This window comes from Hypanus sabinus, chromosome 12 (assembly GCF_030144855.1).
Source record: "Hypanus sabinus isolate sHypSab1 chromosome 12, sHypSab1.hap1, whole genome shotgun sequence".
Classification (NCBI taxonomy): Eukaryota; Metazoa; Chordata; class Chondrichthyes; order Myliobatiformes; family Dasyatidae; genus Hypanus; species Hypanus sabinus.
In genome coordinates this window covers 2,605,633-2,620,517 of record NC_082717.1, presented here as the reverse complement: position 1 = coordinate 2,620,517, position 14,885 = coordinate 2,605,633, and the positions used below count along the sequence as shown (strand labels likewise).

General features: G+C 53.4%; 1 protein-coding gene across 5 annotated transcripts in view; it reads left to right on the top strand.

The window, feature by feature from the left end:
- Positions 1-14,885, top strand: part of ptk2ba (protein tyrosine kinase 2 beta, a) — a 247,775-nt gene that overhangs the window by 196,131 nt on the left and 36,759 nt on the right. For all 5 annotated transcript variants that reach the window (XM_059985434.1, XM_059985435.1, XM_059985437.1 and 2 more), the window contains exon 21: positions 212-416. In XM_059985434.1, the coding sequence (XP_059841417.1) occupies positions 212-416 (205 nt within the window). The remainder of the gene's footprint in view (positions 1-211; positions 417-14,885) is intronic.

Genomic DNA, 14,885 nt, shown 5'->3' with positions numbered 1-14,885 from the left:
TCTCTGTGTGAAGACACTTCACTCTCGGAGGTGTGCCCCTGTCTGTGGCGGTGGTGGAGGAGGTGGGTGAGGGAAGGGGCTTGCAAAGAAAGTTCTGCCTCCACTCCCATTGGGGACCTCCAGCAATGAGCACCCTGGGTAGCTGGTCTGACTACTGTGGGGTGTCCCCATCCCCCGGGTAATGCTTCACTCCCTCCCTGTTTGTCTGCAGGGGTGTGTATGTGGGAGATCCTCAGCTTCGGGAAGCAACCCTTCTTCTGGTTGGAAAACCGGGATGTCATCGGTGTATTGGAGAGAGGTGACCGTCTGCCGAAGCCAGAGATGTGCCCCCCAACTCTCTACAACCTGATGGCCCGCTGCTGGGCCTACGAACCGCGGGAAAGGCCAAAGTTCACCGAGATCGTCTGCTCCTTGAGGTAAGGGGATCTGAGAGTGGGTGCAGAGGAAGAGCTGGATCAGGAAAGGGTTAAACTGAAGGTCTTTAAGGTTGTTCCCAGTGGACTTGGCACAGGTCCAGCCGAGAGACAAGCTGACCCCATCTTTTGTGTATGCCGATGTCCAAATAACGATTGCACTCCGAGGAAAATCCAGTCTGACAAAACATCCTAGACTGGGAAAATTGACCATCTGTCTCTCTCTATACCTCCTGTTGGATGCTCTCTACAGCATGCTAACGAGGCAGTTAGTGTAACGATGCCTACCAGGATACATTCCCCATTGCTGTCCGCAAGGAGTTTCGACAGACTCCAGTGACTGTGTGGGTCCCACTGCTGTCTGTAAGGAGACTGTACAGTCTCCTGGTGACTGGGTTCACACTGCTGTCTGTAAGGAGACTGTACAGTCTCCTGGTGACTGGGTTCACACTGCTGTCTGTAAGGAGACTGTACAGTCTCCCGGTGATCGTGTGGGTCCCACTGCTGTCTGTAAGGAAACTGTACAGTCTCCTGGTGACTGGGTTCATACTGCTGTCTGTAAGGAGACTGTACAGTCTCCTGGTGACTGGGTTCATACTGCCGTCTGTAAGGAAACTGTACAGTCTCCCGGTGACTGTGTGGGTTCAACCTGCTGTATGTAAGGAGACTGTACAGTCTCCTGGTGACTGGGTTCACACCGCTGTCGGTAAGGAGACTGTACAGTCTCCCGGTGACTGGGTTCACACTGCTGTCTGTAAGGAGACTGTACAGTCTCCCGGTGATCGTGTGTGTCACACTGCTGTCTGTAAGGAGACTGTACAGTCTCCCAGTGACTGGGTTCACACTGCTGTCTGTAAGGAGACTATACAGTCTCCCAGTGACTGTGGGTCCCACTGCTGTCTGTAAGGAGACTGTACAGTCTCCCGGTGACTGGGTTCACACTGCTGTCTGTAAGGAGACTGTACAGTCTCCCGGTGACTGGGTCCCACTGCTGTCTCCAAGGAGACTGTACAGTCTCCTGGTGACTGGGTTCACACTGTTGTCTGTAAGGAGACTGTACAGTCTCCCAGTGACTGGGTTCACACTGCTGTCTGTAAGCAGACTGTACAGTCTCCCGGTGACTGGGTTCACACTGCTGTCTGTAAGGAAACTGTACAGTCTCCTGGTGACTGGGTTCACACTGCTGTCTTTAAGGAGACTGTACAGTCTCCCGGTGACTGGGTTCACACTGCTGTCTGTAAGGAGACTGTACAGTCTCCCTGTGACTGGGTTCACACTGCTGTCTGTAAGGAGACTGTACAGTCTCCCAGTCATCGTGTGGGTCCCACTGCTGTATGTAAGGAGACTGTACATTCTCCCTGTGACTGGGTTCACACTGCTGTCTGTAAGGAGACTGTACAGTCTCCCGGTGACTGGGTTCACACTGCTGTCTGTAAGGAGACTGTACAGTCTCCTGGTGACTGGGTTCACACTGCTGTCTGTAAGGAGACTGTACAGTCTCCCGGTGACTGGGTTCACACTGCTGTCTGTAAGGAGACTGTACAGTTTCCCGGTGACTGGGTTCACACTGCTGTCTGTAAGGAGACTGTACAGTCTCCCGGTGACCGTGTGGGTTCACACTGCTGTCTGTAAGGAGACTGTACAGTCTCCCGGTGACTGGGTTCACACTGCTGTCTGTAAGGAGACTGTACAGTCTGCTGGTGACTGGGTTCACACTGCTGTCTGTAAGGAGACTGTACAGTCTCCTGGTGACCGTGTGGGTTCACACTGCTGTCTGTAAGGAGACTGTACAGTCTCCTGGTGACTGGGTTCACACTGCTGTCTGTAAGGAGACTGTACAGTCTCCCGGTGACTGGGTTCACACTGCTGTCTGTAAGGAGACTGTACAGTCTCCCGGTGACTGGGTGCATACTGCTGTCTGTAAGGAGACTGTACAGTCTCCTGGTGACTGGGTTCACACTGCTGTCTGTAAGGAGACTGTACAGTCTCCCGGTGACTGGGTTCACACTGCTGTCTGTAAGGAGACTGTACAGTCTCCTGGTGACTGGGTTCACACTGCTGTTTGTAAGGAGACTGTACAGTCTCCCGGTGACTGGGTTCACACTGCTGTCTGTAAGGAGACTGTACAGTCTCCTGGTGACTGGGTTCACACTGCTGTCTGTAAGGAGACTGTACAGTCTCCCGGTGACTGGGTTCACACTGCTGTCTGTAAGGAGACTGTACAGTCTCCTGGTGACTGGGTTCACACTGCTGTTTGTAAGGAGACTGTACAGTCTCCCGGTGACTGGGTTCACACTGCTGTCTGTAAGGAGACTGTACAGTCTCCCAGTGACTGGGTTCACACTGCTGTCTGTAAGGAGACTGTACAGTCTCCTGGTGACTGGATTCACACTGCTGTCTGTAAGGAGACTGTACAGTCTCCTGGTGACCGTGTGGGTTCACACTGCTGTCTGTAAGGAGACTGTACAGTCTCCTGGTGACTGGGTTCACACTGCTGTCTGTAAGGAGACTGTACAGTCTCCCGGTGACTGGGTTCACACTGCTGTCTGTAAGGAGACTGTACAGTCTCCCGGTGACTGGGTTCACACTGCTGTCTGTAAGGAGACTGTACAGTCTCCCGGTGACTGTGTTCACACTGCTGTCTGTAAGGAAACTGTACAGTCTCCCGGTGACTGTTTGGTTCACACTGCTGTCTGTAAGGAGACTGTACAATCTCCTGGTGACTGGGTTCACACTGCTGTCTGTAAGGAAACTGTACAGTCTCCCGGTGACTGTGTGGTTCACACTGCTGTCTGTAAGGAGACTGTACAGTCTCCCAGTGACTGGGTTCACACTGCTGTCTGTAAGGAAACTGTACAGTCTCCTGGTGACTGGGTTCACACTGCTGTCTGTAAGGAGACTGTACAGTCTCCCAGTGACTGGGTTCACACTGCTGTCTGTAAGGAAACTGTACAGTCTCCCGGTGACTGGGTTCACACTGCTGTCTGTAAGGAAACTGTACAGTCTCCTGGTGACTGGGTTCACACTGCTGTCTGTAAGGAGACTGTACAGTCTCCCAGTGACTGGGTTCACACTGCTGTCTGTAAGGAAACTGTACAGTCTCCCGGTGACTGTGTGGTTCACACTGCTGTCTGTAAGGAGACTGTACAGTCTCCTGGTGACTGGGTTCACACTGCTGTCTGTAAGGAGACTGTACAGTCTCCCGGTGACTGTGTGGTTCACACTGCTGTCTGTAAGGAGACTGTACAGTCTCCCGGTGACCGTGTGGGTTCACACTGCTGTCTGTAAGGAGACTGGACAGTCTCCCGGTGACTGGGTTCACACTGCTGTCTGTAAGGAAACTGTACAGTCTCCTGGTGACTGGGTTCACACCGCTGTCTGTAAGGAGACTGTACAGTCTCCTGGTGACTGGGTTCACACTGCTGTCTGTAAGGAAACTGTACAGTCTCCCGGTGACTGGGTTCACACTGCTGTCTGTAAGGAGACTGTACAGTCTCCTGGTGACTGGGTTCACACTGCTGTCTGTAAGGAAACTGTACAGTCTCCCGGTGACTGTGTGGTTCACACTGCTGTCTGTAAGGAGACTGTACAGTCTCCTGGTGACTGGGTTCACACTGCTGTCTGTAAGGAGACTGTACAGTCTCCCGGTGACTGTGTGGGTTCACACTGCTGTCTGTAAGGAAACTGTACAGTCTCCCGGTGACTGGGTTCACACTGCTGTCTGTAAGGAGACTGTACAGTCTCCTGGTGACTGGGTTCACACTGCTTTCTGTAAGGAAACTGTACAGCCTCCCGGTGACTGGGTTCACACTGCTGTCTGTAAGGAGACTGTACAGTCTCCTGGTGACTGGGTTCACACTGCTGTCTGTAAGGAGACTGTACAGTCTCCCGGTGACTGGGTTCACACTGCTGTCTGTAAGGAGACTGTACAGTCTCCCGGTGACCGTGTGGGTCCCACTGCTGTCTGTAAGGAGACTGTTCAGTCTCCCGGTGATTGGGTTCACACTGCTGTCTGTAGGCAGACTGTACAGTCTCCTGGTGTCTGTGTGGGTCCCACTGCTGTCTCCAAGGAGACTGTACAGTCTCCCGGTGACTGGGTTCACACTGCTGTCTGTAAGGAGACTGTACAGTCTCCCGGTGACTGGGTCCCACTGCTGTCTCCAAGGAGACTGTACAGTCTCCCGGTGACTGGGTTCACACTGCTGTCTGTAAGGAGACTGTACAGTCTCCCAGTGACTGGGTTCACACTGCTGTCTGTAAGCAGACTGTACAGTCTCCCGGTTACTGGGTTCACACTGCTGTCTGTAAGGAAACTGTACAGTCTCCCGGTGACTGTGTGGTTCACACTGCTGTCTGTAAGGAGACTGTACAGTCTCCCAGTGACTGGGTTCACACTGCTGTCTGTAAGGAAACTGTACAGTCTCCTGGTGACTGGGTTCACACTGCTGTCTGTAAGGAGACTGTACAGTCTCCCAGTGACTGGGTTCACACTGCTGTCTGTAAGGAGACTGTACAGTCTCCCAGTGACTGGGTTCACACTGCTGTCTGTAAGGAAACTGTACAGTCTCCCGGTGACTGGGTTCACACTGCTGTCTGTAAGGAAACTGTACAGTCTCCTGGTGACTGGGTTCACACTGCTGTCTGTAAGGAAACTGTACAGTCTCCCGGTGACTGTGTGGTTCACACTGCTGTCTGTAAGGAGACTGTACAGTCTCCTGGTGACTGGGTTCACACTGCTGTCTGTAAGGAGACTGTACAGTCTCCCGGTGACTGTGTGGTTCACACTGCTGTCTGTAAGGAGACTGTACAGTCTCCCGGTGACCGTGTGGGTTCACACTGCTGTCTGTAAGGAGCCTGGACAGTCTCCCGGTGACTGGGTTCACACTGCTGTCTGTAAGGAAACTGTACAGTCTCCTGGTGACTGGGTTCACACCGCTGTCTGTAAGGAGACTGTACAGTCTCCCGGTGACTGGGTTCACACTGCTGTCTGTAAGGAGACTGTACAGTCTCCCGGTGACTGGGTTCACACTGCTGTCTGTAAGGAGACTGTACAGTCTCCCGGTGACTGGGTCCCACTGCTGTCTGTAAGGAGACTGTACAGTCTCCCGGTGACTGGGTTCACACTGCTGTCTGTAAGCAGACTGTACAGTCTCCCGGTATCTGTGTAGGTCCCACTGCTGTCTCCAAGGAGACTGTACAGTCTCCCGGTGACTGGGTTCACACTGCTGTCTGTAAGGAGACTGTACAGTCTCCCGGTGACTGGGTCCCACTGCTGTCTCCAAGGAGACTGTACAGTCTCCTGGTGACTGGGTTCACACTGCTGTCTGTAAGGAAACTGTACAGTCTCCCGGTGACTGGGTTCACACTGCTGTCTGTAAGGAGACTGTACAGTCTCCTGGTGACTGGGTTCACACTGCTGTCTGTAAGGAAACTGTACAGTCTCCCGGTGACTGTGTGGTTCACACTGCTGTCTGTAAGGAGACTGTACAGTCTCCTGGTGACTGGGTTCACACTGCTGTCTGTAAGGAGACTGTACAGTCTCCCGGTGACTGTGTGGGTTCACACTGCTGTCTGTAAGGAAACTGTACAGTCTCCCGGTGACTGGGTTCACACTGCTGTCTGTAAGGAGACTGTACAGTCTCCTGGTGACTGGGTTCACACTGCTGTCTGTAAGGAAACTGTACAGTCTCCCGGTGACTGGGTTCACACTGCTGTCTGTAAGGAGACTGTACAGTCTCCTGGTGACCTGGTTCACACTGCTGTCTGTAAGGAGACTGTACAGTCTCCCGGTGACTGGGTTCACACTGCTGTCTGTAAGGAGACTGTACAGTCTCCCGGTGACCGTGTGGGTCCCACTGCTGTCTGTAAGGAGACTGTACAGTCTCCCGGTGATTGGGTTCACACTGCTGTCTGTAGGCAGACTGTACAGTCTCCCGGTGTCTGTGTGGGTCCCACTGCTGTCTCCAAGGAGACTGTACAGTCTCCCGGTGACTGGGTTCACACTGCTGTCTGTAAGGAAACTGTACAGTCTCCCGGTGACTGGGTTCACACTGCTGTCTGTAAGGAGACTGTACAGTCTCCTGGTGACTGAGTTCACACTGCTGTCTGTAAGGAAACTGTACAGTCTCCCGGTGACTGTGTGGTTCACACTGCTGTCTGTAAGGAGACTGTACAGTCTCCTGGTGACTGGGTTCACACTGCTGTCTGTAAGGAGACTGTACAGTCTCCCGGTGACTGTGTGGGTTCACACTGCTGTCTGTAAGGAAACTGTACAGTCTCCCGGTGACTGGGTTCACACTGCTGTCTGTAAGGAGACTGTACAGTCTCCTGGTGACTGGGTTCACACTGCTGTCTGTAAGGAAACTGTACAGTCTCCCGGTGACTGTGTGGTTCACACTGCTGTCTGTAAGGAGACTGTACAGTCTCCTGGTGACTGGGTTCACACTGCTGTCTGTAAGGAGACTGTACAGTCTCCCGGTGACTGTGTGGGTTCACACTGCTGTCTGTAAGGAAACTGTACAGTCTCCCGGTGACTGGGTTTACACTGCTGTCTGTAAGGAGACTGTACAGTCTCCTGGTGACTGGGTTCACACTGCTGTCTGTAAGGAAACTGTACAGTCTCCCGGTGACTGGGTTCACACTGCTGTCTGTAAGGAGACTGTACAGTCTCCTGGTGACCTGGTTCACACTGCTGTCTGTAAGGAGACTGTACAGTCTCCCGGTGACTGGGTTCACACTGCTGTCTGTAAGGAGACTGTACAGTCTCCCGGTGACCGTGTGGGTCCCACTGCTGTCTGTAAGGAGACTGTACAGTCTCCCGGTGATTGGGTTCACACTGCTGTCTGTAGGCAGACTGTACAGTCTCCTGGTGTCTGTGTGGGTCCCACTGCTGTCTCCAAGGAGACTGTACAGTCTCCCGGTGACTGGGTTCACACTGCTGTCTGTAAGGAGACTGTACAGTCTCCTGGTGACCTGGTTCACACTGCTGTCTGTAAGGAGACTGTACAGTCTCCCGGTGACTGGGTTCACACTGCTGTCTGTAAGGAGACTGTACAGTCTCCCGGTGACCGTGTGGGTCCCACTGCTGTCTGTAAGGAGACTGTACAGTCTCCCGGTGATTGGGTTCACACTGCTGTCTGTAGGCAGACTGTACAGTCTCCTGGTGTCTGTGTGGGTCCCACTGCTGTCTCCAAGGAGACTGTACAGTCTCCTGGTGACTGGGTTCACACTGCTGTCTGTAAGGAAACTGTACAGTCTCCCGGTGACTGGGTTCACACTGCTGTCTGTAAGGAGACTGTACAGTCTCCCGGTGACTGGGTCCCACTGCTGTCTCCAATGAGACTGTACAGTCTCCCGGTGACTGGGTTCACACTGCTGTCTGTAAGGAGACTGTACAGTCTCCCAGTGACTGGGTTCACACTGCTGTCTGTAAGCAGACTGTACAGTCTCCCAGTGACTGGGTTCACACTGCTGTCTGTAAGCAGACTGTACAGTCTCCCGGTTACTGGGTTCACACTGCTGTCTGTAAGGAGACTGTACAGTCTCCCGGTGACCGTGTGGGTTCACACTGCTGTCTGTAAGGAGACTGGACAGTCTCCCGGTGTCTGTGTGGGTCCCACTGCTGTCTGTAAAGAGACTGTACAGTCTCCTGGTGACTGGGTTCACACTGCTGTCTGTAAGGAGACTGTACAGTCTCCCGGTGACTGGGTTCACACTGCTGTCTGTAAGGAGACTGTACAGTCTCCCGGTGACTGGGTTCACACTGCTGTCTGTAAGGAGACTGTACATTCTCCCTGTGACTGGGTTCACACTGCTGTCTGTAAGGAGACTGTACAGTCTCCCGGTGACTGGGTTCACACTGCTGTCTGTAAGCAGACTGTACAGTCTCCCGGTTACTGGGTTCACACTGCTGTCTGTAAGGAGACTGTACAGTCTCCCGGTGACCGTGTGGGTTCACACTGCTGTCTGTAAGGAGACTGGACAGTCTCCCGGTGTCTGTGTGGGTCCCACTGCTGTCTGTAAAGAGACTGTACAGTCTCCTGGTGACTGGGTTCACACTGCTGTCTGTAAGGAGACTGTACAGTCTCCCGGTGACTGGGTTCACACTGCTGTCTGTAAGGAGACTGTACAGTCTCCCGGTGACTGGGTTCACACTGCTGTCTGTAAGGAGACTGTACAGTCTCCCGGTGACTGGGTTCACACTGCTGTCTGTAAGGAGACTGTACATTCTCCCTGTGACTGGGTTCACACTGCTGTCTGTAAGGAGACTGTACAGTCTCCCGGTGACTGGGTTCACACTGCTGTCTGTAAGGAGACTGTACAGTCTCCCGGGGACTGGGTTCACACTGCTGTCTGTAAGGAGACTGTACATTCTCCCTGTGACTGGGTTCACACTGCTGTCTGTAAGGAAACTGTACAGTCTCCCGGTGACTGAGTTCACACTGCTGTCTGTAAGCAGACTGTACAGTCTCCTGGTGACTGGGTTCACACTGCTGTCTGTAAGGAGACTGTACAGTCTCCCGGTGACTGGGTCCCACTGCTGTCTGTAAGGAGACTGTACAGTCTCCTGGTGACTGGGTTCACACTGCTGTCTGTAAGGAGACTGTACAGTCTCCTGGTGACTGGGTTCACACTGCTGTCTGTAAGGAAACTGTACAGTCTCCCGGTGACTGTGTGGGTTCACACTGCTGTCTGTAAGGAAACTGTACAGTCTCCCGGTGACTGGGTTCACACTGCTGTCTGTAAGGAGACTGTACAGTCTCCTGGTGACTGGGTTCACACTGCTGTCTGTAAGGAAACTGTACAGTCTCCCGGTGACTGGGTTCACACTGCTGTCTGTAAGGAGACTGTACAGTCTCCTGGTGACTGGGTTCACACTGCTGTCTGTAAGGAGACTGTACAGTCTCCCGGTGACTGGGTTCACACTGCTGTCTGTAAGGAGACTGTACAGTCTCCCGGTGACCGTGTGGGTCCCACTGCTGTCTGTAAGGAGACTGTACAGTCTCCCGGTGATTGGGTTCACACTGCTGTCTGTAGGCAGACTGTACAGTCTCCCGGTGTCTGTGTGGGTCCCACTGCTGTCTCCAAGGAGACTGTACAGTCTCCCGGTGACTGGGTTCACACTGCTGTCTGTAAGGAGACTGTACAGTCTCCCGGTGACTGGGTTCACACTGCTGTCTGTAAGGAGACTGTACAGTCTCCTGGTGACTGGGTTCACACTGCTGTCTGTAAGGAGACTGTACAGTCTCCCGGTGTCTGGGTCCCACTGCTGTCTCCAAGGAGACTGTACAGTCTCCTGGTGACTGGGTTCACACTGCTGTCTGTAAGGAAACTGTACAGTCTCCCGGTGACTGTGTGGTTCACACTGCTGTCTGTAAGGAGACTGTACAGTCTCCCGGTGACCGTGTGGGTTCACACTGCTGTCTGTAAGGAAACTGTACAGTCTCCCGGTGACTGAGTTCACACTGCTGTCTGTAAGGAGACTGTACAGTCTCCTGGTGACTGGGTTCACACTGCTGTCTGTAAGGAAACTGTACAGTCTCCCAGTGACTGTGTGGTTCACACTGCTGTCTGTAAGGAGACTGTACAGTCTCCTGGTGACTGGGTTCACACTGCTGTCTGCAAGGAGACTGTACAGTCTCCCGGTGACTGTGTGGGTTCACACTGCTGTCTGTAAGGAAACTGTACAGTCTCCCGGTGACTGGGTTCACACTGCTGTCTGTAAGGAGACTGTACAGTCTCCTGGTGACTGGGTTCACACTGCTGTCTGTAAGGAAACTGTACAGTCTCCCGGTGACTGTGTGGTTCACACTGCTGTCTGTAAGGAGACTGTACAGTCTCCTGGTGACTGGGTTCACACTGCTGTCTGTAAGGAGACTGTACAGTCTCCCGGTGACTGTGTGGGTTCACACTGCTGTCTGTAAGGAAACTGTACAGTCTCCCGGTGACTGGGTTTACACTGCTGTCTGTAAGGAGACTGTACAGTCTCCTGGTGACTGGGTTCACACTGCTGTCTGTAAGGAAACTGTACAGTCTCCCGGTGACTGGGTTCACACTGCTGTCTGTAAGGAGACTGTACAGTCTCCTGGTGACCTGGTTCACACTGCTGTCTGTAAGGAGACTGTACAGTCTCCCGGTGACTGGGTTCACACTGCTGTCTGTAAGGAGACTGTACAGTCTCCCGGTGACCGTGTGGGTCCCACTGCTGTCTGTAAGGAGACTGTACAGTCTCCCGGTGATTGGGTTCACACTGCTGTCTGTAGGCAGACTGTACAGTCTCCTGGTGTCTGTGTGGGTCCCACTGCTGTCTCCAAGGAGACTGTACAGTCTCCCGGTGACTGGGTTCACACTGCTGTCTGTAAGGAGACTGTACAGTCTCCTGGTGACCTGGTTCACACTGCTGTCTGTAAGGAGACTGTACAGTCTCCCGGTGACTGGGTTCACACTGCTGTCTGTAAGGAGACTGTACAGTCTCCCGGTGACCGTGTGGGTCCCACTGCTGTCTGTAAGGAGACTGTACAGTCTCCCGGTGATTGGGTTCACACTGCTGTCTGTAGGCAGACTGTACAGTCTCCTGGTGTCTGTGTGGGTCCCACTGCTGTCTCCAAGGAGACTGTACAGTCTCCCGGTGACTGGGTTCACACTGCTGTCTGTAAGGAGACTGTACAGTCTCCCGGTGACTGGGTCCCACTGCTGTCTCCAATGAGACTGTACAGTCTCCCGGTGACTGGGTTCACACTGCTGTCTGTAAGGAGACTGTACAGTCTCCCAGTGACTGGGTTCACACTGCTGTCTGTAAGCAGACTGTACAGTCTCCCAGTGACTGGGTTCACACTGCTGTCTGTAAGCAGACTGTACAGTCTCCCGGTTACTGGGTTCACACTGCTGTCTGTAAGGAGACTGTACAGTCTCCCGGTGACCGTGTGGGTTCACACTGCTGTCTGTAAGGAGACTGGACAGTCTCCCGGTGTCTGTGTGGGTCCCACTGCTGTCTGTAAAGAGACTGTACAGTCTCCTGGTGACTGGGTTCACACTGCTGTCTGTAAGGAGACTGTACAGTCTCCCGGTGACTGGGTTCACACTGCTGTCTGTAAGGAGACTGTACAGTCTCCCGGTGACTGGGTTCACACTGCTGTCTGTAAGGAGACTGTACATTCTCCCTGTGACTGGGTTCACACTGCTGTCTGTAAGGAGACTGTACAGTCTCCCGGTGACTGGGTTCACACTGCTGTCTGTAAGCAGACTGTACAGTCTCCCGGTTACTGGGTTCACACTGCTGTCTGTAAGGAGACTGTACAGTCTCCCGGTGACCGTGTGGGTTCACACTGCTGTCTGTAAGGAGACTGGACAGTCTCCCGGTGTCTGTGTGGGTCCCACTGCTGTCTGTAAAGAGACTGTACAGTCTCCTGGTGACTGGGTTCACACTGCTGTCTGTAAGGAGACTGTACAGTCTCCCGGTGACTGGGTTCACACTGCTGTCTGTAAGGAGACTGTACAGTCTCCCGGTGACTGGGTTCACACTGCTGTCTGTAAGGAGACTGTACAGTCTCCCGGTGACTGGGTTCACACTGCTGTCTGTAAGGAGACTGTACATTCTCCCTGTGACTGGGTTCACACTGCTGTCTGTAAGGAGACTGTACAGTCTCCCGGTGACTGGGTTCACACTGCTGTCTGTAAGGAGACTGTACAGTCTCCCGGGGACTGGGTTCACACTGCTGTCTGTAAGGAGACTGTACATTCTCCCTGTGACTGGGTTCACACTGCTGTCTGTAAGGAAACTGTACAGTCTCCCGGTGACTGAGTTCACACTGCTGTCTGTAAGCAGACTGTACAGTCTCCTGGTGACTGGGTTCACACTGCTGTCTGTAAGGAGACTGTACAGTCTCCCGGTGACTGGGTCCCACTGCTGTCTGTAAGGAGACTGTACAGTCTCCTGGTGACTGGGTTCACACTGCTGTCTGTAAGGAGACTGTACAGTCTCCTGGTGACTGGGTTCACACTGCTGTCTGTAAGGAAACTGTACAGTCTCCCGGTGACTGTGTGGGTTCACACTGCTGTCTGTAAGGAAACTGTACAGTCTCCCGGTGACTGGGTTCACACTGCTGTCTGTAAGGAGACTGTACAGTCTCCTGGTGACTGGGTTCACACTGCTGTCTGTAAGGAAACTGTACAGTCTCCCGGTGACTGGGTTCACACTGCTGTCTGTAAGGAGACTGTACAGTCTCCTGGTGACTGGGTTCACACTGCTGTCTGTAAGGAGACTGTACAGTCTCCCGGTGACTGGGTTCACACTGCTGTCTGTAAGGAGACTGTACAGTCTCCCGGTGACCGTGTGGGTCCCACTGCTGTCTGTAAGGAGACTGTACAGTCTCCCGGTGATTGGGTTCACACTGCTGTCTGTAGGCAGACTGTACAGTCTCCCGGTGTCTGTGTGGGTCCCACTGCTGTCTCCAAGGAGACTGTACAGTCTCCCGGTGACTGGGTTCACACTGCTGTCTGTAAGGAGACTGTACAGTCTCCCGGTGACTGGGTTCACACTGCTGTCTGTAAGGAGACTGTACAGTCTCCTGGTGACTGGGTTCACACTGCTGTCTGTAAGGAGACTGTACAGTCTCCCGGTGTCTGGGTCCCACTGCTGTCTCCAAGGAGACTGTACAGTCTCCTGGTGACTGGGTTCACACTGCTGTCTGTAAGGAAACTGTACAGTCTCCCGGTGACTGTGTGGTTCACACTGCTGTCTGTAAGGAGACTGTACAGTCTCCCGGTGACCGTGTGGGTTCACACTGCTGTCTGTAAGGAAACTGTACAGTCTCCCGGTGACTGAGTTCACACTGCTGTCTGTAAGGAGACTGTACAGTCTCCTGGTGACTGGGTTCACACTGCTGTCTGTAAGGAAACTGTACAGTCTCCCAGTGACTGTGTGGTTCACACTGCTGTCTGTAAGGAGACTGTACAGTCTCCTGGTGACTGGGTTCACACTGCTGTCTGCAAGGAGACTGTACAGTCTCCCGGTGACTGTGTGGGTTCACACTGCTGTCTGTAAGGAAACTGTACAGTCTCCCGGTGACTGGGTTCACACTGCTGTCTGTAAGGAGACTGTACAGTCTCCTGGTGACTGGGTTCACACTGCTGTCTGTAAGGAAACTGTACAGTCTCCCGGTGACTGGGTTCACACTGCTGTCTGTAAGGAGACTGTACAGTCTCCTGGTGACTGGGTTCACACTGCTGTCTGTAAGGAGACTGTACAGTCTCCCGGTGACTGGGTTCACACTGCTGTCTGTAAGGAGACTGTACAGTCTCCCGGTGACCGTGTGGGTCCCACTGCTGTCTGTAAGGAGACTGTACAGTCTCCCGGTGATTGGGTTCACACTGCTGTCTGTAGGCAGACTGTACAGTCTCCTGTGTTTGTGTGGGTCCCACTGCTGTCTCCAAGGAGACTGTACAGTCTCACGGTGACTGGGTTCACACTGCTGTCTGTAAGGAGACTGTACAGTCTCCCGGTGACTGGGTCCCACTGCTGTCTCCAAGGAGACTGTACAGTCTCCCGGTGACTGGGTTCACACTGCTGTCTGTAAGGAGACTGTACAGTCTCCCAGTGACTGGGTTCACACTGCTGTCTGTAAGCAGACTGTACAGTCTCCCGGTTACTGGGTTCACACTGCTGTCTGTAAGGAGACTGTACAGTCTCCCTGTGACCGTGTGGGTTCACACTGCTGTCTGTAAGGAGACTGTACAGTCTCCCGGTGACCGTGTGGGTTCACACTGCTGTCTGTAAGGAGACTGTACAGTCTCCTGGTGACTGGGTTCACACTGCTGTCTGTAAGGAGACTGTACAGTCTCCCGGTGACTGGGTTCACACTGCTGTCTGTAAGGAGACTGTACAGTCTCCTGGTGACTGGGTTCACACTGCTGTCTGTAAGGAAACTGTACAGTCTCCCGGTGACTGGGTTCACACTGCTGTCTGTAAGGAGACTGTACAGTCTCCCAGTCATCGTGTGGGTCCCACTGCTGTCTGTAAGGAGACTGTACAGTCTCCCAGTGACTGGGTTCACACTGCTGTCTGTAAGGAGACTGTACAGTCTCCCGGTGACTGGGTTCACACTGCTGTCTGTAAGGAGACTGTACAGTCTCCCGGTGTCTGGGTTCACACTGCTGTCTGTAAGGAGACTGTACAGTCTCCCGGTGACTGGGTTCACACTGCTGTCTGTAAGGAGACTGTACATTCTCCCTGTGACTGGGTTCACACTGCTGTCTGTAAGGAGACTGTACAGTCTCCCAGTGACTGGGTTCACACTGCTGTCTGTAAGGAGACTGTACAGTCTCCCAGTGACTGGGTTCACACTGTTGTCTGTAAGCAGACTGTACAGTCTCCTGGTGACTGGGTTCACACTGCTGTCTGTAAGGAGACTGTACAGTCTCCCGGTGACTGGGTTCACACTGCTGTCTGTAAGGAGACTGTACATTCTCCCTGTG